A 23,693-nucleotide genomic window follows, 5' to 3' on the forward strand; every position below is an offset into this window, starting at 1 on the left:
TTCCTTATTCATTGAAGGCAAGGAAGAAGACCCCATGGGGAGCTGCTGAAGTACTTAGATTCTGCTCTTGGCCTCTACGGGGCTCATTCATATATCTGTTCATTCACTCCAATGGCTCTCTCTGAGCACTTGCACAACACTTTCAATGCAAACTCCTGATCATTACTCTTGGAAAACTCATGGTCTGGTGGTAGCCATAGTCATACAGGGACAGAAAATGGAAAACACGAGCTCAGGTGCCAAGGGCATGTCTGTCTCCTCTTTGATTGATTCAAGGGAGTCCCTTTATGTCTCCATTTCTGACACTGACCATGGGCATCAGACATGGCCCTGGGATGGAGCTGGGTATATGGGGCTGTTGAGGCTGGCAGGGCTACCTTTTTTCTGTTGCTGGCTCCATAGTGGTTCCCCAGGATGCCTGCCATAGTGGAGACATTTAGCCTATATTCTAGGTCACATCCCTTCTCAAGGATCACCAGGGTACTGTGGGGTCAGACCAGGGCTCTGGACTGTTCAGGGTCCCAGGGTGAGACCCATGTAAGTGACCAGCATGGAAATCCTCTGGGTGGAGGTAGGGTACCTAAGTAGCAACTCAACACCTTCCTGGAAACTGCCCAGGCATGCACTTACTCTGGGTCAGCTGCCCTTACTGGAGATTTTGGAAGTAAATAGTAAACAAGACAGACGTGATCCCTGTTTCTGTGCATTAATGTAGAGACCTTGATGACAGACATGCAATCAAATAAGACAATTTGGATGGCTCTTAAGACCATGAAGGACACAAATAGAGCTTGTGCTGAAGAACAGCTGGAGGAGATGGAGGGGAGTTGTGAGCACAGGGAGAGGGCTGGCTCCACTAAGAAGGGAGTCATAAGTGGAGACCTGGAGGGGGGAAGGAGTCAGGGAAGTGTGTCCCGAAGAAGGGCATGTTAGGAATACTAGTTCATGTATGGAACAACAGCTGGAATGGCTAGAGCCCACCAAACAAGGGGAGTGTCCAGACTATGCTGGCCTGCTCACAGGACCTTATGGACCATGATATGGTATTTGCAATCATTGCAACAGTAAAAAACCAACCAACCAAACAAAAAGCACTGGGAGGGTGTGATCACTCTGGCATACAGACTGATGAAAGAAAAGAATGGAAACAGGTAAGGGATGGTCCTACAGGTTGGAGTTAGTGGTCATTTAACATGCTGATGGGCAAACTTAGGTCACTATACCACAGCAGTGGCAGCAGCGGAAATGGAAGGAGGCAGATAGGCTGGGAAGGGGAGTGCAGTCTAACAAGGGGTTAGGTTACAACAGCCCGAACTCCAAAGGGAACTGGTTGACTCACAGGTAAAATCACACCCTGGGGAGTAAGATCTTTCTTAGTGCGGTAGCAGAAAGGCTGTGCTCTTGATCTTTTCTTGTTAGAAAACAGCATCTCAGCACCTGAAGAGCACAGGTGTGCACACACACGTTCCTTTTTCAAGGCATGAGCTTTGGAATTGATCAGGAAGCCAGCACAGATGCTGTCTCTCCCATCTGTTCGCTGCATGATCTGAATGTTCCTTTCTGTGTCTGAGGGTGGGCTCCCAGATGTGCGGCTGGCTTGCCATGGTTCCTGGTGCACAGATGCTTGTAGGCTGGTGCGCTAATGTGTTGTTGGCATGCTGGAGTTACCAGCCCAAGCCATCCCTGGTTCCCTAGGCTATCAGGTCTGGCTCCCCAGGCATCTGATTCTCCTGACAACAGCTGTCAAGGGAGTGAGAGCTGGGTGATTTGGCTAATGTGATCCTATGTAGGTTCTCCCCAGTTCCCTTGGTGCCTGGGAAGCATAGAGCTGTTGTTCTAGACAGTTTGCTCATAATGCTAAACATATCAGATAATTGAAAGCTACTGTTGCTGTCTGGGTCACTAGACATAATATGCCTGGATAACAAATCAGTTTCCTCATTGCCTTACAAGACTTCAGAGTCAAATAAATGCATGCCACATTGTATATGTAGTATATAACACACACACACACACACACCCCACACACATATATGAGTTCCAATGCTGACTCATCAGGAAATGAACTCAGTTCCCCAGCAGCTTCCCTCTTAGAACAAGACTCAGGTGGAAAGGTGATAAGAACCCCAGGATTATCAGGGTACAGCCTGGAGGGAAGATATATGGCCTTGTTTTTTTAAACTTTTGAGTTCTATGTTGGAGGAGTGGGGTACTCAAATGAAAGATGACTAATAAAAGTGGTCTTAACTTCCTTCTGCTGGGAGGTCATACCAAGAATAGGAACTGAACAACATCCAGGTGGTGGACACTTAGGTACCACTAGGAAAATGTGAATTATGACTTCACCTCCTGGAAAACATCACTTATTTGGAAACTTCAATCATCCAGAAAGGGGCGTATAACAAAGTCATAAGACACAAAGAGCAAATATCTACTCTCTCTCTCTCTCTCTCTCTCTCTCTCTCTCTGTGTGTGTGTGTGTGTATGTGTGAATTCTTTCAAATTTTTTAAGACGCTTATCAGACATTATTTACTTTTTCTTAGCATATAATTCCATCAGTAGTAATAGGACCACCTGTTCATTGATCCAACACTGTACATCTACCCTTTTTGTTTGTTTGTTTTTCTTTTTGAGACAGGGTTTCCCTGTAGCCCCTAGCTGACCTAGAACTTTCTCTGTAGATCAGACTGGCTTCCATCTCACAGAGATCCACTTACCTCTGCCTTTGGTGTGCTGGGATTAAAGGCATGTGCCCAATTTATCCACTCTTCTTAAAAAAATATTTTTATTGTTGCTGGATGTGCTAGTGCACACCTTTAATTCCAGAACTTAGGAGGCAGAGGCAGGTGAATCTCTGTGAGATGGAGGCCATTTTGGTCTACACAAGTTCCACTCTGTCTTAAAAAAATCAAAATGAATTGTTTATTGATTCATTGAGAATTTCATATAATGTATTTTGATGATATTCAGATCTCCTCCTCCATCTTCTCTCAGATCCACCCCCACCTCCATACCCCCTCATTCATGTCCTCTATTATTTTTTAAGGTTTATAGAGCCTAATTTTTGTTCCTCAAATACTCTTGGGTGTGGGTCCACTCACCAGAGTGTGATCAACCTACCCAATATTGCACCCTTAAAGAAAACGGACTCTCCCTCTCCCAGAAACTGTCAATCACCCACAGTTTCTCGGTTAGGACTGGGATTCCTTGCCCACCCTCCTACTCCATGTTGGGATTTTGTCTGCCTTGGGTTTTCATAGTTTCTATGTATGCTGTCATAAGTGCCGTGGGTTCATATGTGCAACTGCCCTGTTGGGTCCAGAAAACACTTTCCTTGTACTCATCTACAGCCTCTAGCTCTTACAGTTTTTCTGCCTCAATGATTCCCAGAACCTTGGGAGGAGAGGGTGTGATGCAGGTGTCCCAGTTAGGGCCAAACACTTTACAATCTCTCATTCTCTGCATTTTGACAAGTTGTGGGCCTCTGTGTTAATTGCCATATGCTGCAAGAAGAAGCGTCTCTGGTGTGAGTCGAGAGATGCACTAATCTGCATGTTCAGGCCACATGGGCAACTCTGTGCATCTATTCTTAAGGAAAAATACATTGCCCTTTTAACCATTACACCACCAGCTTTCCTTAAGGAAATGGGACTGCAAAGGACTGACCTGGGGGTATGCAGCTCCCAGCTGTTGTACTGTGGCATATCCATGCCAGACCATCTCCAGACAGCAGCTTTTACCCAGTGTGGTCTGAGAGACTGCAGAAGTGACTGGCCCCTGTGCTTTGGAAGGAAGGAGGTCAGCTGCTCCAAGAAGGCCCACGGACCAATGTAAAAGAAAGAACCAGAGAGGCGCTAACTAACATGGATGCAAATAACCATTTGAATCTGAAATCACATGAGGGGAGGACCATCTGAGGTAGGGGAACAAATTCTACATATGTGAAGAAGCTTCTGAAGGCTTTTCGAAGTTAGAGCCCAGCAGACTTGTTAGGGTGTTGCTATGACATAGGGCTATGGAGACAGTGTACATGATGAATATTTACTATGCTTAAGAAGTCAAAGAGGTATGAAATATATTTTAGGGAGGAGGAGAAAAGAAATATCCAGCAAGGAAATTGAAAATGCAAAGGGTTTGCATTTAAATTTAGTTGTCTGGAAAATCTGATTATGAAGAACAGATCATTAATAGCAGTGTGAAGTCACAGTGAAAAGAACAGCAATGTGACAGGAAGGGAGGAAAAGTGAGGCAAAGCTGGGCCTGCTGTGGCTGCAGGAAGATGCTCCAAAATCCACCTACCCACTTCCTACTCTGCCAAGTGCTCATGTGACCAGGAAATTATGCCTGGGGAAGGGTATCCTGCCCCTCTTATGGGCTTCCTTACACCTTAGCTTTCTCCAGTTAGATGGCAGCACATACCTCCATATTTTCATTTCCTGTATAGAAGAGTCACAAGCATTAAATATTGGAGTATTAAGGACACCCGACATGTTTTTAATTAAAATATGGACCACAGAGCTTGTGGACACCTAATTTTCAGCTGCTTGGAGATGGCTAGTTCATTTCCATATTGGTGCAAACAAAACAGGAAAAAGGAAAGGAAGGCTAAGGAACAAAAATAGGATCTAATTTGTTCTAGCACAAAAGGCTTTTGTGTCACCATGGATGTATCAATTAATGTTCTGCAGAGAGAGGGGCTCTGTTTCTCATACTGTGGAGGAGAGTGCATAGCTGCCTCTTGACTTCATCCCACCCAAGTCTGCCTGGCAGTGTCATGTTCTGGAATCATGGCTATCCATCTTCACTCCATTGGGCTTTTTGAGCTGCACCCCTAAGCCTGGTCTGGCTCCAGGGGTCTGTGTTGCCATGGACTGTGCTTCGTTTTGTCACTTTCTGGAAAGGGGGTGTGTGCAAAGTGTTGACAGAACGGTGGTCTTGTGGCTTCATGGAGAGGCAGTGTAAGAGGACAGGGACAGGGCACTGAGCTGGCTCTTAAGATGGACACGGGAAAAGACTCTTGGCAAGCAGATCCCATCCACAGCTTGGTCATAATCTTGACTTGAAAGGGTCCTGAGAGCCAAGGCTTTCAAATTTCTTTCCTAGACTCACTGATGGAGGGTGAGGCTTTTTGTTTTGGCCTGAGGACTCAGTTTGCTGCGAAGCAGTCATTTTCAAAAGTGATGTTTAAAGCCAGGGACTCTTGCTTCAATGATATATTTGGCAGATACTTTATGTGATAAGGCAGGGGTTTCCATATCTGAGATGGGGACCTTTGGGATTGATGCTTTGCTATAGGCTATGCTGTGTGTCTCAGACTGCTTCCCACTAAGTGTTAGTGTTTCTTTTTCCCCAGTTGAGACAACCAAAACTGTGTAGATAAGGCCAAATGTCTCCTGGGAGGCAAAGTTGCCTCCTCTTGAGAATTGCTGTATTAAGATCCAGAAGTAGAGGGTATTGATTTAAGGTAAGGGAGAGAACTTGGATGCAGCTCTATGGTATCTCTCCATCCCTATCCTCCTTGTCCCTGATTGAAGCAGAGACACCACGTGGAGAACAAGGCTGCAGGTCCCTGTGGGGGGCATGACTGCCATGCATTCTGCCACCTTCCCAGCATCACTCAGTTCTTTTTCCCTCCTCACTGCCAAGGCAGGTTTTGAGAGGCATCTGCAGGGATGAGCCAGGATGAGCCATTGATCCCTATAGGGTTCAAGCCCTGAATGTCCTTAAAAAATGAATACTTATTGATGGTTTCACCAATGACAAAACACACTCTGTAAAAACAATTGGAATACCCAGAAAAGCACTGAACATGAAGAACTCCATGTGCCAGTACTAGGTACTGTATTCCCTATTTACCATTAACAAAACAAAGCCAAACATAGGCTCTTATCTCATCTTATTCATTTATCATACTTTGTAAAGCCAGCCTTTCCCACTTAAACTTATGTTTTCCTAATAGAAGCTGGCAGGGCTACCTTAAGTGACCTTCCTGGTTTGGTATCAAGCAGCAAGTCATGGGAAATTTGGCAAGCGCTGGTCAACGTCATACACAAATATTAAAGCTTCATTGTCCCTGGTGCTCTTGTCCTCGGCCCTGCTCTGCCCCTGACATGAGTGCTTTCTCTTTTTTAAAACATTAATTTATTTTATTATGTTTATTTGTTGTTGTGCGGCACACACACACATATGCATGCATACATACATATATACACACACATGCCAAGGCATGCCTGTGGAGGTCATAGGACAACCCACCAGAGTTAGTTCCCTCCTCCCACCATGTGGATTTTCCAGGATCAAACTCATGTCGTCAGGACCAGCATCAAGCACCTTTACTTGCTGAGTCAACTTGTTGGCCCATGGGTGCTTTTTTTTGAACTTGTTTTGCTGAAGGTCATGAATGACAGGATTCGTATCCTTTGGGTCTTTAGAATCAATGGTGGCCCTCCCTTCTGCTATTTTTTTTTCTTTAAAATAAATGACACCCAAGAAATGTCAGTTTCTAGCAGAAGCAGGATGCTATCTGCTCTGGGAGACTAAGGAGAGATTTCTTGGCCTCTGTAGGGATAGGGGAAAAATAATCCTCATAGTTAGTGCTCTCTGAAGACTTCAGTGTGCCCAGTTCTACAAGGACTTGGCAATTATTTAGTTTTTGTGGTACTGGGGACTGAACTCAGGGTCTCAAATATACTAGGCAAGTAGCAGGACTAGACCCCCAACCCCACAAGAGCTCTTCAAAACAGTCCTTCAGGCCTTATGCCCTTATTATGAGGCAGGCATTTTACTACCCACATTTGACAGCTGAGAAAAGAGAAACACAGACAGGTGAAGTGGCCTGGATTGAGAATCATGGGTATAGGTACTCATGGGGGCTGGGATTAGTATCCTGGCAGCTCCCTCTGGGCAAATGTCGGCAACATTTTCCTGTGAAGGGCCAGGGAATAAATCTAGGCTTTGCAGGCCAGATGGTCCCTGCAGCAACGATTCAATCCTGTAACTTGATCATAGCCATAGGTGATAGTAAGTGAGCAGATATGAGCACAGAAATCTGAATTTCATCTAATTCTCACAGGTCACAAAATATAGTTCTTTGATTTTTAAACAAAATGTGAGAATGAATCTTAGCTCCAGGGCTGTACAAACACAGACAGTGGGTTGGATTTGGCTCCCAACCTGCAGTTTGCCAATCACTGTTATAGAGCCTCGACTTCAGCCAGATGGCAATGTGGCTACAACAGTGCCCCTCCCTAGCTGAGGAGAACTCAGACGCAACAGAGGAAGCAGGAGCTGCTATTTTATTTACCAGAGGACTCTACAACAACCCAGGCAGATTCTCAGGGTGTGTGTAAGTGTGGGAAGGGTCCATTTGTAAACACAAATAATAAGGGTTGAAATGAGTAAAGTTTCCAGATGCAGTAATGATTGACATCTCTACCACCATAAAACATGCTTATGGAATGCTAATAGGGGCCAAGAAAAATGATTCCATTTATTTAAACAATTTGATTGACAGTTACTTGTTGGAAACAGATCCACGTAGGAAGTTTGACTCTCATGAAGGAATAGCACACTGTATAAACACCAAGATCTACGTCGTGTTTGACATGGCCCACGGTTCAGGAATATACATTAGAGGGACTTAGTGACCCAGGTGGCACTACCCTTTCTGCCTTTCTTTCTTATCTGAAATGTTGCTTGTGTCCCTACCTTGGTGAGACCAGACCAAGCAAACTACCGTGAAGCTGTGAAGCTTCTACAGAGAAGGCGTTGGAGCTGAGGACCGATGCCAACCTGGCCACCTGGTCCATGTCCCCAGCAAATGCCAGCGTCTCTGGCTGCTCAGCAGGAGCTCTGGGAGAATGTGTTCTAAAATAGGCTCTCGACATAACTTGTCACTGTGCTGCCCTGAAACGCTGCCCATGGTCTCAGTAGCCACTGTCTTGCTACCTTCTTGGCTCTGGTTGAACTGGGTGACAGATGGCAGAGCCGCTGGTGTGGTGGGGCTAGGGAGGAGCCGTCTGGTGAAAGTGGCCATCACTTTTCTGGCCAGAATATGCCTTGGATAACTATACTCTTCACAGAGATGGGACTGAAACCTTTTGATTACTGAGAACATTAGCTACTGAGTGGGGAGTCAGAGTGCTGGGTCAGGGAGGGCTGGGGTGGATCTTTTCCTAAGACCTTTCAGTACCGGATAGGAGTAGGTGTTGTCATTCACACAGCTTTAGAACAACAAAGTCTTAGTAATCAATAATGTGATGATTTTTGACCTGGGCAGCTCCAAAATAGTAGTGAGGGATGTTTATTCCTTGTCAATATCAAGGAATTAATAAAAATCAGACCACACTCACAGCAAGCCTTCTCATGATAGCAACAGACTAAAGTATTTTTGCTTTGAGCTAGAATTTATGCACTGGACCAGTTCACACCGGTTTGTGCCTGTTGATAAAAACTCTAATTAACAGTGATTTATATTTCTGATTAATCTGAGAAGACGAATTATTGCTTAATAAATGTAGTCTGCTTGCTAGACACAACCCTCCTTAAAATTGAGGTCTCCAGAGAATAAGCCCTTAAAAGAGATTTTTGTGATGAAAAGGGGAAGAAAGTGCTGAGGCAGTGTAGCGCTCCTTCACAAATGAACAAGAGACTCAGATTAGTTAAAGGGGTTGCCTAAAGCCAGTGCACTCATTTTAGACACCAAGCTTGTGTCTGACTCCCGGAGTTCCCGCTCCACACTCTTGTTACTATTCCATTGTACCTCTGGGTCCTTTGGGAGCTCCGCCTCTGGAGTCACTTTTCTAGGCCAGCTCCAGCTGTTGGTTTTCTTGACCTCCAGGATGCAGTGGACTATGGTCACACAAATGGAGTCTTTTCTTTGGGTGTACTAGTGGGTGTGTAAGCCAGGCTTGTCTTTCTCCTTATCTTGGTTACCTAGGAGTCATGCTCCCACAGACCACACCTCCCTTTCTAAAACCAAGTCATTTATATTGTCCTTCTGGGCAAGAATGAACAGAAATAGAGCCTGACCTTAGGGAACTCCAAAATAGGAATAAGAAGGAAGGGAAACAGGGAGAATGAGTCAGAAAGACACCCAGGGAGATGGGTTTGAAGTCTTTAGGGAATAGAGTCATTCTGGAGCTGAGGATGATGCTGAGCACCCCATCCATAGGCTACACTTGGAAGCCATGTACCTTTTATTCCCGTAACAAATCCCACCATTCAGAGGGAGAAATTGAGCGCAGAAGTATTGGGTGGCTTGCCAGAAGGCCTGGCTCATGTTTGGCCAGTACAGGTTTCAAGTTCACATCTGACAATAAGGCTGGCACCTTTCTCCTGGTTGTAATGACCTGACCTTGCCTCTTTCCCTGCAGACACATAGAGAACTGGCGCGGCCTGCACACACTCAATGCTGTGGACATGGAGCTCTACACTGGACTGCAGAAGCTGTGAGTGTGCCAGACTGGGAGGGGGTAGCCTCTCTGTGGAAGGGGTAGGATGCTACCTGCCATCCTTTGGGGTGACGTGGTTATCACGGCAAGCCTGCTGTCTTCACTTTTCCCCTCAGGAGTCCTCTTTGGGGATGGTTGGCACCATCCCACTTAGGGGACGTCAGGGGCTGCCTTCACCCAAAGAGGCCTGGGGGTTGCCTGAGGGTGGAGTTTCAAGGCAGCACTGCATCCAGGACCGTGGGGCTAGTGTTCTCTCCTCAGGTTTGTGCTTGGCACTAGCCTTGCCTCCCATCCATCCCCAGTATTAGATTCTCAGCCACCTTTTCCAGTGACTTTCCAGTTTCGGCTGTAGGAGACCTGGGGCGAAAGGGACTGAAGCCTTGTTTTCTCTGTACCACTAGGGGTCCCCATTCCCAGCTGATGGGCAGGATGGGCAGTGGCCAGCTGCTAGCACTGCCTGCTCATATTTCAACTTTATTCTGGGTCTTCAAGGGATGTGGGCCCAGGTGCCTCTCACTGAGCCCACCGTTGTTCACCCAGGATGACTAGTGATGAAGAGAAATACAGATGTCTATGGGGACCTTCCCTCCTGTCTGACCTCTGAATTCTGCTAATCGTCTTTTCCTCTCTGCTCAGGACCATCAAGAATTCCGGACTCCGGAGCATTCAGCCCAGAGCTTTCGCCAAGAATCCCCACTTACGCTATATGTGAGTAGAACTGGACTGTGGGAGTGGGTGGGTGGGGGGCTCAGGTAGGGAGACAGTCCTGGACAATGAAGCTGAAGACCTGAGATCTAGATCTGACTTTGCTGTTTGGTGGTCTTGACTGAATCCTTTAATTTTCTAGGGTCTCCAGTTTTATCTCCTTAACATAAGTGTTTTGAATTTGATACTCTCAGAGGATATCATTAAAAAGAAATCTAGAACGGGGAGAGAGAGAGAGAGAGAGAGAGAGAGAGAGAGAGAGAGAGAGAGTCCTGACTCCCAAGTTTGTACATTTTTCATAATGAAATTTGTAATTTGATGGGAACATAAATTACAGGGACTTCCTCTCATACATAATGTGAACGTGAGTCTTCTGAGAGCATTGCAGGATTGTAGGTGTGTACATGTGTTGAGGTTGGGGATTAGATGAAGAAGGAAAGGAAGACCAGACCAAGCCTGTCTAAGCAGAGTCTAGGTGTAATACAGAGGAGCTTGGAAAAGTAGAGACACCTGTATAATCACTGGATAGATGGCTCAGCCATCAAGAGCACTGGACCCGGGTTCAGCTCCCAGCACCCTCATGGAGGCTAACAACTATCCATAACTCCAGTTTCAGGAGATTCAACACACTCTTTCAACCTCTGAGGGCATTGCAGGCCACGGGTGCACTTAAATACATGGAGGCAAAACACTAACACATAAGCTAAAAATAAATTTAAAAAAATTGCATGTCTTGATTTGGGATCAGATAGAGGTCACAAGGCCATGGGTTTCTGTCTGCTTGTATGTCCCTCGCTCTGTCTCCTCTCCTTGTCATGATTAATGGTTTCTTTGGGCATTGACTCTGGTTAGACCTTGTAGGGGTAAAATCACACGTGCTTGATGCTTCCTCTCCAAGACTAGTTCTGTATTTATAGCCTTTGGGATTTGGTGGGAAGACAGTCATTTCCTGTAGAGAAGGGGAACATGAAAGGAAACCTACAGCAAGCAATCAGGGGCATGCCAACTGCCATCTCCACGCAGGTAGGCTTGTTGTCTGAGTCAGCTTTCTGAAGGATAATGGCCGTGTGGACCTCCAGTAGGTATGTCCCCAAAGAGCAGAGACTCAGAAGGAACCAGATGGCATGTAGTCTGCTGCGAGTGGGGAGGAAACAGAGGACAGGTAGGTGGACTAGTCTTTCCTTTGGCCACTGATAGTTGGCTTTACTGATAGTTGGCATTTGATAATAGAAGGCAGCTTGCTGGCTAGAAATCTCTTATGAAGAGGCAGTGCTTCCAAGGGATGCTATGGGGAAGGGGAGAGCAGGGGAATGTGGGGAAAGGAAGAGATTCTAAAGAATCATGGTTGGGGAATGTTTTCTTTTCCCAGAGGTTCTGGCCGTGCACTGAGGCCCCCGTGTTTTCCCAACTACATGGTGAATAGTTGCTTATCACTTTTAGCTACTTCAGCTTTGTGCTGAACTTTCTTCCCTCTGGAAACAGCAAGCTCTGAGGCTATTGCTCAGAATCAGATGTACTAGTAGTGGCTGAGTGAAGCCTACATTCAACTGCCTAATTCACATCTTGCCCTCTTGCCCGGTTTATGCTCTGTGGCAAGATTTTCCTGATGTGTGTGTTCTTTGCAGCCATCGGCATAGCTGGGACCAGAGGAGGGCCTTGGACCAGATGTTCCAGGTGTTTATTTTATTGCAGATTCCAGTTTCATTGCAAAACCTCCTAAGGGAAAAAAGCTTTTGACATCTGAGAGGTCTCTCTTTTTATAGTAACTCATTCAGAGGTCATGAAATCACATGCCCATGGCTGATCAGGTGGGGCAATTTGGGCTGAGGACCACATATTCTCTGGCTATATCATGTTAAGATATAGGCAGTAGGCATTTCCACCTGACTGCTGTCATGTGAAGGTATGGCCTAGTATCATCAGACTTGCTGCTTTTCCAGTATGAGCTGGTTATTCAGAGCAACTGCTCAAGTTCTGAATGCTGGTAGCCGAGCAGAAAGACCTTGGACTCCAATTATTAAAGAAATTGCTCTGTAGGCAGGCCATGGCATGTAGTATGTAGATTTGTACTCCGGCATCATATTTGTGGGATGGAAACTCTCAGTGTGGGAGAGGCTCTGTCCCTTTTGAGGACTGGGCCTGGTTACTTTTGCTCCCAGGGCCCTCTAGGGCACTGCCCACCTGCAGCTTTCAGGAAGGTCAAGGCTTCAAGCCCACCATGTTTCTATGGGTCACAGAAGTGGGCCAGGATGCATCTTGGGTTATGGGTATCTCAAAATTTGGTTTACCCTTGAGGTCTGCAGAAGATGGCTGTTTCCCATCCCATCCTTATGGGATGACTTGGGCTCTGTTGGGAGAGAGGAACTGATAAAGGCTGGTGGGGCTTGTAAGATTTGCAAGACACTGGGGCTGGTTCAAACAGGGCCTGGTGATACTAGTGAACCTGCCTATGACCTGAGCTCTGATTTCTCTGGACATAGTCGTTGCTCTTGACAAAGTTCTTGTTATTGGCTGGGTGAAGGGAATCTCTGAAAAGCATGAGTTACCATAGTCTATACCCAGTTTTAGCCTGGCTGACCCTTGGGGACATGGGACTACAGGAGAATCAGCACCCAGTCAAAGGGCTCTGGCAGACACAGTGGGGACTCCATAGAAGCTTGACGGGCACAGAGAATAGAGACCAGAGGACAAGTATATGGTCTGGCTCACCCATGGGTTTTATGGATGAACTTTCCCTGAAGACACACCCCAAATCAACTGAGTGAATTTCCCGGCAGCTTTGGGACATTTTCTCCTGGCAAATGGGCCAGGTTTCACTGCTCTCTCACAACATCTTCTATTTCTGTCTTCTAAATGCATTTACAAGTCTTCAGGCCCCAGCTGAGCAATCATAAGATGATCACTTACTCCAACACTAATTGCCAAGCCCTGGCTTGGCGGCTCTTCCTTTTTCTTTCTTTCTTTTTTTTTTTTTTCATTTCTTTTTTAAGGGTAATGACTGAGAAGTCTTTTCTTCCCCTCTCTGTATAGAATAAGAATCAGGAAGTGATATTATTACCCTTGTACTGATGTCAAGTTATCTTAGTTTTCTGATTGGTTTAACTGTCCCTCATTCCCAAAGCTGCCCCTGACATCAGCGTAATTCTTCTGCATACCAGTAAATGAGCCCATGATGTCAAGGTCAAATTTTGGCAGCAAACATTGTTGGAAATGAGGACTCTGGGCCTTCCTTCAAAGTCTGTGAGTGACTATCTCCTCTGGACTGCTTCAGTTTTCTCTTTCTTTTGCTGAATATGAAAAAAAGAGCCATTGGTAAATATATATTATAGGAAAGCCCTTTCTGAGAGATTGTACCATACTTAAGCCTCACCCTCAAGGAGCCAGGTATGGTGGTACACACCTTTAGTCCCAGCACTTGAGAGGCAGAGGCAGGCAGAGACTGAGGCCATCCTGGTCTACAAGGTTAGTTAGTTCCAGGCCAGCTGGAGCTATAGGGAGACTTTGTCTTTAAACAAAACAAAACAAAACAAAACAAAAAAAAAAAAAAGAAAGAAAAAGGAAAAAGAAAAAAAGCCTCAAGGATAGGGATTTCCCAACTTGGTCATTGGAATAACTACTTGCTAATCTGTAAAGTGAGCATAAAGACAGAATCTGTTCTAGGCATGGCATATGGCATATGACCAATCCCCTGTGTAGCTCAGCCCAGCAAATCAAGTTCAGAAATGATGGTTGCTGGTTGCTGATAACAAGAGTGATTTCTGCTATTACTGGTGGTGGTGATCACAGAACCCAAAAGGAGGGATAAGGTGACCTTGATGGGTTTTCTGACCACTTCTTTATTCTGGAAAAGCTAGATTTCTGTCCTACAAATGCACTGTTTCCCTCATGCTTAACTTCAGTCTCTACTGTGTGTTTTCTATGGGCGAATCAACCCTGACAAATTCTTCTCTTCTCTGATTTTGTTCCTCTTGCTCTAGACTCTATGTAGACTCCTCTAAATGATGTTCATTTCAGATAAGACCTTGGCAATTGCCATGGATGAGCTTGTAACTTTTTAAAAATTATTTTTATTTTATGTATGTATGTATTGCCTGCATGTAGGTAAGTGCACCCATGTCGTGCAATGCCTGCAGAGGACAGAAGAGACTGTTGGATCCCTGGAACTGGAGTTATGGACAGTTGTTAGCTGCCATGTGGGTGCTAGGATTCAAACCCAGGTCTTCTGCAAGAACAGTCAGTATTCTTAACTTCTGAGCTATCTCTCCAGCCCCATGAGCTTATAACTTTATTTCTAAACATTTAGAGGCCATATCCACCAACACAATTGAATACAGATCATCTCTTGAGTCCCCTGAGCCCCATTTAGGTAGCTCATTCCTTTCTCCCTCTATAGAGTTTGTTTTCTCTGGCATGGCTCATGCACAGACTGGATCACCAGTTGGGTTCTCATAAGTAGAATAATGTAGATGCCCGTCTATGCCCTGCACTCCAATGATGGAACTTCCTTTAGATGGTGCTTTCTTAGAGCACGTCCTGGTTTGCAGGGTGCTTTCACTTGCGTTATCTCACCAAGTTCTCATAAACATCTTGGAGGAGGGGTGGTAAGAAGCTTTATTTTATATCTCAGGATATAGTGCTATACTGGTAAGCAGCAGAAGTCCTAGCTTGCCTAGGTCATCAGAGTCTCTTCCCAGGAATCTTTACAGTATTCTTATGGATGAGAAAGGGGTGGGGTGGGGCCAAACAAACAAACAAAATAATACCACACACACACACACACACACACACACACACACACTTGCACACACACACACACACCAAAACCTTAAGATATTTGGAAAATCACATTAAAAATACTATTCTCCAGAGGAGACATAGCTTAGTTGGTAAAGTGCTTGCTGTGCAGAACCCATATGAAAAAGCCAGACATGTGGCATATGTTTTTAATTGCAGCACTGGGGAGGCAGAGACAGGCAAATCCCTTCACACTCTGGCTAGTCACTGTAGCTGAATCACTTGCCGTGGGCCAGGGGGAGATTGATCCTGTCTCATAAATAAAGATGAAAGGTTCCTGAGGAATGACTTCCAAGGCTGGCCTCTGGCATCCACATGCACATGTACATGTACCCTTGTACATATGCAGACACCTGCACACAGATGAATATGTACACAGACATATACACACCACAAAAATACTAGTCTAAAGAGACTAAGGAAAGGCTAACACTATTAAAAACTTACTATAAGCCAAGGACTGGGTCTAGTGCTTTTGCAGGTATGAGCTCATAGCTACTATAGTAAGTCAGAGTGCCTCTGTTCCCATTTTATAGATGAGAACATTGAGGCCCACAGGTCACAGTCAAGTTCCCCTAGGCTATATGCTAAGATAGTGGGGTAGTCAGGATGAGGACTCTGATCCTTCTGAAGTCCATATACATCTTTATATCTCAAGTGTGTTTTGTCTCTCTGTTTTTCACAACAAGAACTTCTTACAGTAGGAGTGAGGGGATCTTTAAAGTTTTATTAGAGAGCTGCAATTTCTCCCTCGAGATTTAGCATCATCCCATCCTCAAAGAGCTCTGTTGAGAAAGCTCTGTCTCATTTTTCCCTATTCAGGTCAAATCCCGAAACAACAGTTGCATTGCTAACTGAATATCTTTATTGCGAAAGATTTCTTAGCATTAGCCTATGGCCTACTTATTTCCAAGAATATTTAATGTAAGATTCTAGCAAGCCAAAGAATTTATTTAATCCCTCAGAGTTGGTTGTGGTGGGATCTCTCTTGTGTTCAGTTGCTTGCTCTTTTCCAAAAAGCTCAGGATGTCAGACTAAGCCATTCCTCACACTGTTGTAAGCAAACATTCACTTGATTTTCGGCTGGGAAAGCTAGCTCTCAGCTACCAGGTATGGGGGTGGGATATGGGAATGTCCTGATTTGGGCATGATTGTGTCAACAATGTTATGTTTCTAAGGAGAGAAGGTCAGCAGTGCTTAGGTGGATAGGAAAAATGGAAGGGGTGGGAGGCCGCACCCTCTCAGGACACTGGCTGTACAGTGCACATTTTGTTCCTCCTGAGAAAATTGGGATAGAAACATGATGAGACTGATTTATTATGTATTACAAATCACTAGGTGTTGAAATAACCTCTGATTCTGGATTCCAGGCTGATGTGTCGATGTTATAATAGTAAATGTTTACCTCCCTGTCTGCCCCTTACTTCTGTACTGAGATGTTTTTTTCCAAATCTCAGAGGGGCTGGTGACTGGCATGCTTGTCCCCTTACTGTCTCCCTGCAAATGACCTTCCTCCTCTGTTCTATGTGGAGAACACAGACATTGAATTCTCTATATAACTGATGGTAATGGACCAAGGGCTTGGGAGAGTCAAATCCTAGATTTCTATATATTGCTATTGACCTTAGGCAAGCTAGTGAACTTCCATTTCTGAAGGAAATTAAAAGCCCCTCCTACTGCTTAGGATTGTTCTGAGGCTTAAATAGGACAAAGCCTGAAAAGAGCTCAACACAGAGTATTGCAGAAGACTCAGGACACCTTCCCTGCTTATTGGTCTCCAGTTTCATAGATCACAGATAGTTGAGCTTGGAGAGCTGCTGGAACCATCTCCTAGATTCAGATTCTTTTAAAAAAATTTTATTTATCATTTTTATTTTATGTGTGTGTGTGTATTGCCTGCATGTGGGTAAGTGCACCCGTGTCATGCATTGCCTGCGAAGGACAGAAGAGGTTGTCAGATTCCCTGGAACTGGAGTTATGGACAATCGTTAGCTGTTATGTGGGTACTGGGATTTGAACCCAGGTCTTCTGCAAGAACAGCCAGTGTTCTTAACCGCTGGGCCATCTCTCCAGATCCCAGATTCAGATTCTTATCTCTGCTTTTACCTATGGAGCCTATCATATACCTCTCCTTAAGTGGCTAAATCATATATCAAGTTTAACTTTGACAAAATGGGATTCTTGCTTTGTTTTGAGACAGAGTCTCACTGTATCCTAGGCTGGCCTCAAAATTCTTCTGCCTTAGCAGTTGAGATTAAAACCTGTTCCACCACACTGCTTGCCTCTACTTCCACTGCTCCATTTCATTCTTGGTACAGGTGAAAAAACCATAGTATTTGTTGGTTTATATTTTTAGACAAGGTCTCATGTAGCCCAGGCTGGCCTTGAGCTCACTATGTAGCAGAGGCTGGTTTTGAATTGTGATCCTCCTAAGAGTTGGGATTATAGGCTGTACCCTCATGCTTGGCTCAGAGTAATATTTTAAATACACAAGTCCAAAAGTGCCACTCTCCTGCTTAAAACCCTCCAATTGCTTCATGCTTTTACTTACAGCAAAAACCAAGCCCGTCTCCATGGCCTCAGGATTCAAGTCAACACGATTTCCATCTCTGTTTAATTTCCTTGCTCTTTCCCCTTGCTTTCTCTGCTGTAGCCTCAAGCCTTCTCGCACTTTCATGTGAGAACATGTCAGGCTCATTCCCTACCTTGTGTTTTTTTTATATCTGTCGATCCATCTGACAGTTCTTCTCTCTAGATCTCTATATGACTGACCTCTACTCACCTCTACTGTATAATGGCACATGTTTATCCAGGCTTTTTTTTTTTTTTTGGTTTTTTTTGTGACAGGGTCTCACTATAGCCCCAGCTGTCCTGGAATTTGCTATGTAGACCAGACTGGCCTCAAACTTAAGAGATTCGCCTGCCTCTGTCTTTTGAGTGCTGGGATTAAAGATGTGTACAACCACAGCAGCATTATTCAGACCTTTTGTAGACCACTCAAAGTTAGCGTCCTTTCTTCTCCTTACAAACCTATCATTTTTTTTTTAGTATGTCATGAAGCTTGATCATTTCATTGGACTTTTCTACTATTTACTGATTAAAAAATAACTATTCAGTTCTTTGTGTAATAGTTTATACTCACTCTTCTGTATTGGAATATAAGTTCTGTGGAGTGGAGACTGTGTTATTCACTGCTCTATACCCAACTCTTAGGAAAATGCCTGGCATGTGCAGTTTGTTAAGTACATGACTGGCTCTACTCTGCCTCAATCACTCTTTGGGTGAGCTATCTTGAGTGAAGACTCTTACCAAGTCTTCACTAAAGATACCAGGGGGAGGACTATGTTCCTAGTGCACTCAGGGTGGCAATCTCCCTGTTATGTTATCCTACCAGTTTTCCTGTGATCCTACCTAGCCAGAGTTTCTCAGACTTCTGTTTATGATGGAAAGTACTATAGTTTGATTTAAAAGAATTTGTAGTCAAATATACACAAATTACCAATATTCTAAGAGTGTATAGGCCTAGGGAGGTAGGTAGCTTGGCAGTAGAACACCTGCCTAGTATATCTAGTACTCTGGGTTCAATCCCAGTATTACAAACACTATATAATGTACCAGGCTAAACCAGAAAGACCCAGAATATGCAAATATAAGCAGTACAGAGTCACTACAAATAGCATCTTCCTGAAAAGCAATGTGCAAAAGCAACAGACCAGACAGAGAGTTCTGCCTACCCAGACCTTCCACGAAATCTACTGCTTGAGTTATTGCCTCTAGCTGGGTGATGTCAATGAGTAGGTAAGAGCAAATGCTCTTGAATTGTACTGACTGAGGTTAGATTCTGGCTCTATCATATGTATCTATATCTTGGTAAAGTTACTTACCTGCATACATAACTGTGCCTCAATATCTTCATTTGGAAAATGGGGATAATATGTTTAGTACCAAGAATAAATGGGGGCAAGGCCTATCAAACATCGAGAAGAATGTTTGGCCCATAATAAAAACCTAGTATAAGTTAGTTGCTGTTTTTATTATTTTCCTTTAACTGATAGTATGGTGGCTACTCTCTTGGTGTGCTGTGGAACAAATATGTAGAGAAGCAAGATTTAAGAGGCTTTCATGTCCCCCTCCAAGTGCTGCATGCTGCAGAGGACTAATCAATGTACAAGATGTGGTCCCTGTTCTTAAAACTTACCATCTTAGGGACTTTGAAAAAAATTAAGACAGTAGGGCTGTTATATTTTTTTAATCTTTATAGAGAATGAATGAAGCTTTAGATTGTATCTAAATATAAGGGGCTGAAGTCATAGTTCAGTGGTTGAGTGCTCCCCTAGTTTGTAAAAGACCCTAGGTTCAATCCTCAGTGCTGCCAGCTCCTCAAGGTAAATATTTATCCCCATAAAAAGCATCTCCCCACATATACCCACACCATTTTTCAGAAATTTCAGGGATGTATCGACTTTTTTTTATATACTGGGTTAAGGACTTTTTTGGAGTATGTTTTAAAGAGAGACGCAGCAGGGCTGGGATGCATGGCTGAGTCATTTAAAAAATACTATTCCTGTTGGGTGTGGTGGGGCACGCCAGTAATAGCACTTGAGAGGTGGAAGCAGGAGGATCAAGAGTCTGAACTAGACTGGGGAAATAACTCAACAGTTAAAGTGCTTGCTATACAAGCAAGAAGAGTGGGATTCCAATCCCCAGAAGTGGTGTATCTTGTCTGTTGGGCATGGTAGCTGGCCTTTAATTCTAGTATTCGAAGGCAGAGGCAGGAGACTCCCTGAGCAAGCTGACTAGCCATTTCAGTGAGCTCTAGGTTTGACTGTATCTCAAGGAATAAGGTGGGAGAGTGATTGATGAAAATTCTCAACATCCTCATGCACACACTCACTCACATGTGTACCCCCACACATATGTACCCCCACATGAAAATGCATATATACATGCATACCACACATATATATGCACTTGAAAAGGAGAAAAAAAAGAATTTAAAGCTGAGATGGGCTATATAACAAGTTCGAGCCCAGCCAGGGATATATGGCAAGACTTGTAAAACTTCAACCAACCAAAGAGAAACAAGAAAGAAAAAACAAAATATAACAAAACCAAAAAAGGATTCCAGACTTGACAGATTGCATTTATATCATGTTATATTCTTGTGGGCATAAAAGAATGCTTTCATTATTTATAATCTCTACCATGATTCAGATAAGCTAGGGATACACCTGGTATAGAAGCTTTCTTTAGAACAATGAAAATTTTCTAAAATCAACCATGGTAATGGGTTGCATAACTCTATGAATATAAGAAAACTCTTTGAACTGCAAACTGTATGTATGCTCCTTCCTGGCAGAAGTTTCCAGAATTTGTATGAGGCCTGCCACATATCTTTCCCCTCTGCCACAAGGCAGAGGACCTTACTGATCCAAATGGAGGCTGCTCCATTAACCTGAGTCTTGCTGGGAAGATGATGGGCTCACAACCACAGCTGACCTTCTGTGGTCATGTAGTGTGATAGAGAAATACATTTTTGGTGTGGTTACAAAAGATGAAAAAGCCAAGCCAGGAATGACAGTGGCTATACTCTGTGCATGGAAAGGATGAATCACCAGGAACCCACCACACTCTGGGTGCCTTTAACTTACTCCATACACTCCTCACTCTGCAAGAAAATGTTTCAGAATGCCAGTGAGGGGAACACTCTCATAGTGCTAGCTGTGAACCTTTCTTCATCTAAATGCCCAAACTAGCAGATGGTAGGCAGGTGGCAGTTCTTTTTCAGTGGCTGTGGCTTATTTGACCTAGCTTGTGCTTTTGACGTGCTGCACAGACAATTGACATTCTCTGGGTCTTCTAACACAAGGCACTGGAGGACCCTGGAAGCCTCCAGGCCTATGGGCCACAGATGGGCTGAAGTGGAGGTGGTGACTGTGGAGCTGGGCTTTGGAGAGGGTGTGGGTTTGGGTTAGTGACCAGCCTGATTAGGGCACAGTGGCTTCTGCCATGGATTTGTGCAGCCACTTTCCAGTTGGAGCTGTTTACACATGTATTTCTGGTTCCAAGCTGTTGCATCTGGCCATCAGGTAACTGAAAGAACTTCCAAGGGAGCAGCACTTAAAAATTGAAGCATTTTCCCAGACCTACTGATTTGGGAAGCTTTAGAGGAGACCATATGCAGTGGTGTGTCTAGATGGTGGCCGGGACAGGAGCAGAGTATGGGGAGTGGGTATGAGTTTGGTTGTCAATGTGAGAGGTATTGTTTGGTACAGTGGTGCTGGGCAACCATACCTCCCATATCCCCTTGTCTCTCTCCATTGTGCAGTGACCTTGGGCAAGCTGCTTAGCTTATTAAATCTGTTTCCACATATCTAAAATGAGGGACTATTTAAATGACCCAGTCCTGACCTCATAGAATTTTTGGTAATTCTTCCTGGGAGGAAAGGTCTGGCCTTGGCCAGCGAAAAGCTGTTTTCCAGTTTGTTTTGACCTGACCTGCTTCCTTCTACCCACCCACCATGTCTCCCGAGGGGCAGGCATTCCGATATAATGAGTTCCAAGGACATAGCTTCAGGGACGCTCTTGCTGTGTGCTAGGCATTCATTAATGCACTTTATATGACATTATATGCTCATAATGGCAAGTAGATGTGATCATCCTTCCCATGAGAATTCAAGGTACAGAGAGGCTGGGTGAGTTTTCTGATTCCACAGTTGCTAAACAGTGGAGCCGGAAACTAACCACAGATAGTCTGCTTTTTGCACTGTAAAACCTGTCCTTAAAATAACTCCATTCCACTCTCTGTGGAGAGGAGAGGAGGTGATAGGTTGCCCACCCTAAAGTGGGGCTCTATGGGGGGGGGTCCATGGGATGCCACCAAAGTTGTACCTGCAATCAAGCCCTGATTTCCACCTGGCCACTGGCAGGGTGTAGGTGAGTATTCTGTGCCCCTTAGTCTTGCCAGGTGGCACTTTGGGGGCCATTAGCAATTGTTCACACAGGATGGATACTCAGCAAAGAGACTGATGCTCAGTGATCAATGGAGTGGGCAAACTGCTCTGTGCTATGTGTATGTGGGAGCCTCAGACTTTCAGCACAGCATTTCTAGGGATTACAGGGCAAATTTCTTTCCTTTGACCCCTTTCTCAGGCAGGACCATGCCTGTATATGCTCACTTCACTATAAAATCTGGGGTAGGAGATGGGAAAGGAAGTGAGGTAGGTCAGATCATAGGAGCTGTAATATCACTGCTTCTACGTCCTGTGATTTTGTACTTCCATGTGCAGCTTTGGCATTTGACTCCATTCAGTGCAGTCAAGGTGTGTGATTGCTGTGGAGAGACCAGGGTGCCTGCATTCTTCCCACCGGCCAGCCCCCGTGATGTCTGATGACACAGAGCATAGTTTTTCTTGTTCCTCTTTTACACAGAAACTTCTAGCTCTTGAACCCCAAATGAATTAGTGTAGGAGAAGTCACCAAACTGTAGATTCTCAACTTGACTTTCTCAGCTACCACATCTTTATCTGCTGCCTCCAAAGACAGTCAATTCCCAGTCCACTGACACCATTAGTGGACTGGACAGTTGCCTTTCTTGGGGTTTTGTGCAGGAATTATTCCTTGTTCCCTAGCGAGGCAGGTGGCAAGCTTCCTCAATTGATTTTCTCTTTTCTCGTCCATTTGTGCCTCTCTTCCTATCTCCCGTGGTCCTGGATGCTCATGTTCTCCCTGACACTTTCTTTCTGTTTACTGTTTCACGGTCAACATTCTTATCCACTCAGGGCAGGGTCAATGTGACCCAGATAATAAGGCTGTGGGCAGCTCTCACTGGCCCACTGCGTGTTTATGATATCTTTTCCCTCTAGTCCTGTTGGACAAAAGTCCTAAACTCACCTTAGAAATGGTTCTTCCTGAATTCAGTCATTTCAGATTTCCAGGATTCCCTGGACTGAACCATTAAGAGTTTTCTTACAACCTTGTCAACTTTAACAATGAGAAACTCAGTCTAATGCTGAGTAAACAATCTGGCGTCTGGCCTGTGTGGTTCCTGGCCTTGGGGATTATACGACGTGTTCATATTTTCCAGTCTTGATTATTCTCAATAGATTTTATTTTCTTTCCCCCCCTCCCCTAAGGCTTCATTACTTCCCATTTGTCCACATCTCTTTTGTCCATTTCTCTTGTTAAGGACAGATTTAGAAAATGAGTTTAGTCCCTTGGCTATTTTGGAGCCATCATTAATTTCAGTTCCACTTCATTCCTTAGCAAGCTGGCGCTCTTATGTCTTCTCCCTTGTGTCTTTTTGATGAATTTGCAAAAGTCTTTTTTCTCTCTGGGTTAACCCCTCTATCTCTGAGAGCTTGTTTTGGTTCTGAGGAACTTCTGTCCTTCTAGGGTCATCTTCTAAGTGATCCAGCTGCTGGGACTTCCCAGAGTTTGAAGGGCCCAAGTCTCCCAGAGTGGTAAGCCTGGATGACCTCATTTCTGGCTGTAGATGGGGGCTCTCCCCAACATACTCTGAAACCTATCCAAAAAGTCCAACTCAGACCCGAAATATGCCTATAGAAAGGTCAGTCAAGTGACCATAAGCTCCCCAGGGGCAAGAACTGGGTCTTCTTAAAGCATGCTTCCTTACAATGTCAAATGCATGTTTGAAGGGTATACAAGTGATTGGAAAATATGAAAATGGCATTCACTTTTGAACAAGGCTGTGAGCCTTTATTTAGCTGTCTCTTTTCTTT

At 44.6% G+C, this 23,693-nt stretch overlaps 1 protein-coding gene across 6 annotated transcripts in view; it reads left to right on the top strand.

The window, feature by feature from the left end:
* Ntrk3 (neurotrophic receptor tyrosine kinase 3) overlaps positions 1-23,693 on the top strand; it is a 395,515-nt gene that overhangs the window by 61,199 nt on the left and 310,623 nt on the right. For all 6 annotated transcript variants that reach the window (XM_017803090.1, XM_008852847.1, XM_008852848.1 and 3 more), the window contains exons 2-3: positions 9,376-9,450; positions 10,090-10,161. In XM_017803090.1, the coding sequence (XP_017658579.1) occupies positions 9,376-9,450; positions 10,090-10,161 (147 nt within the window). The remainder of the gene's footprint in view (positions 1-9,375; positions 9,451-10,089; positions 10,162-23,693) is intronic.

This window comes from Nannospalax galili, unplaced genomic scaffold, assembly GCF_000622305.1.
Source record: "Nannospalax galili isolate Female #2095 unplaced genomic scaffold, S.galili_v1.0 scaffold185, whole genome shotgun sequence".
Classification (NCBI taxonomy): Eukaryota; Metazoa; Chordata; class Mammalia; order Rodentia; family Spalacidae; genus Nannospalax; species Nannospalax galili.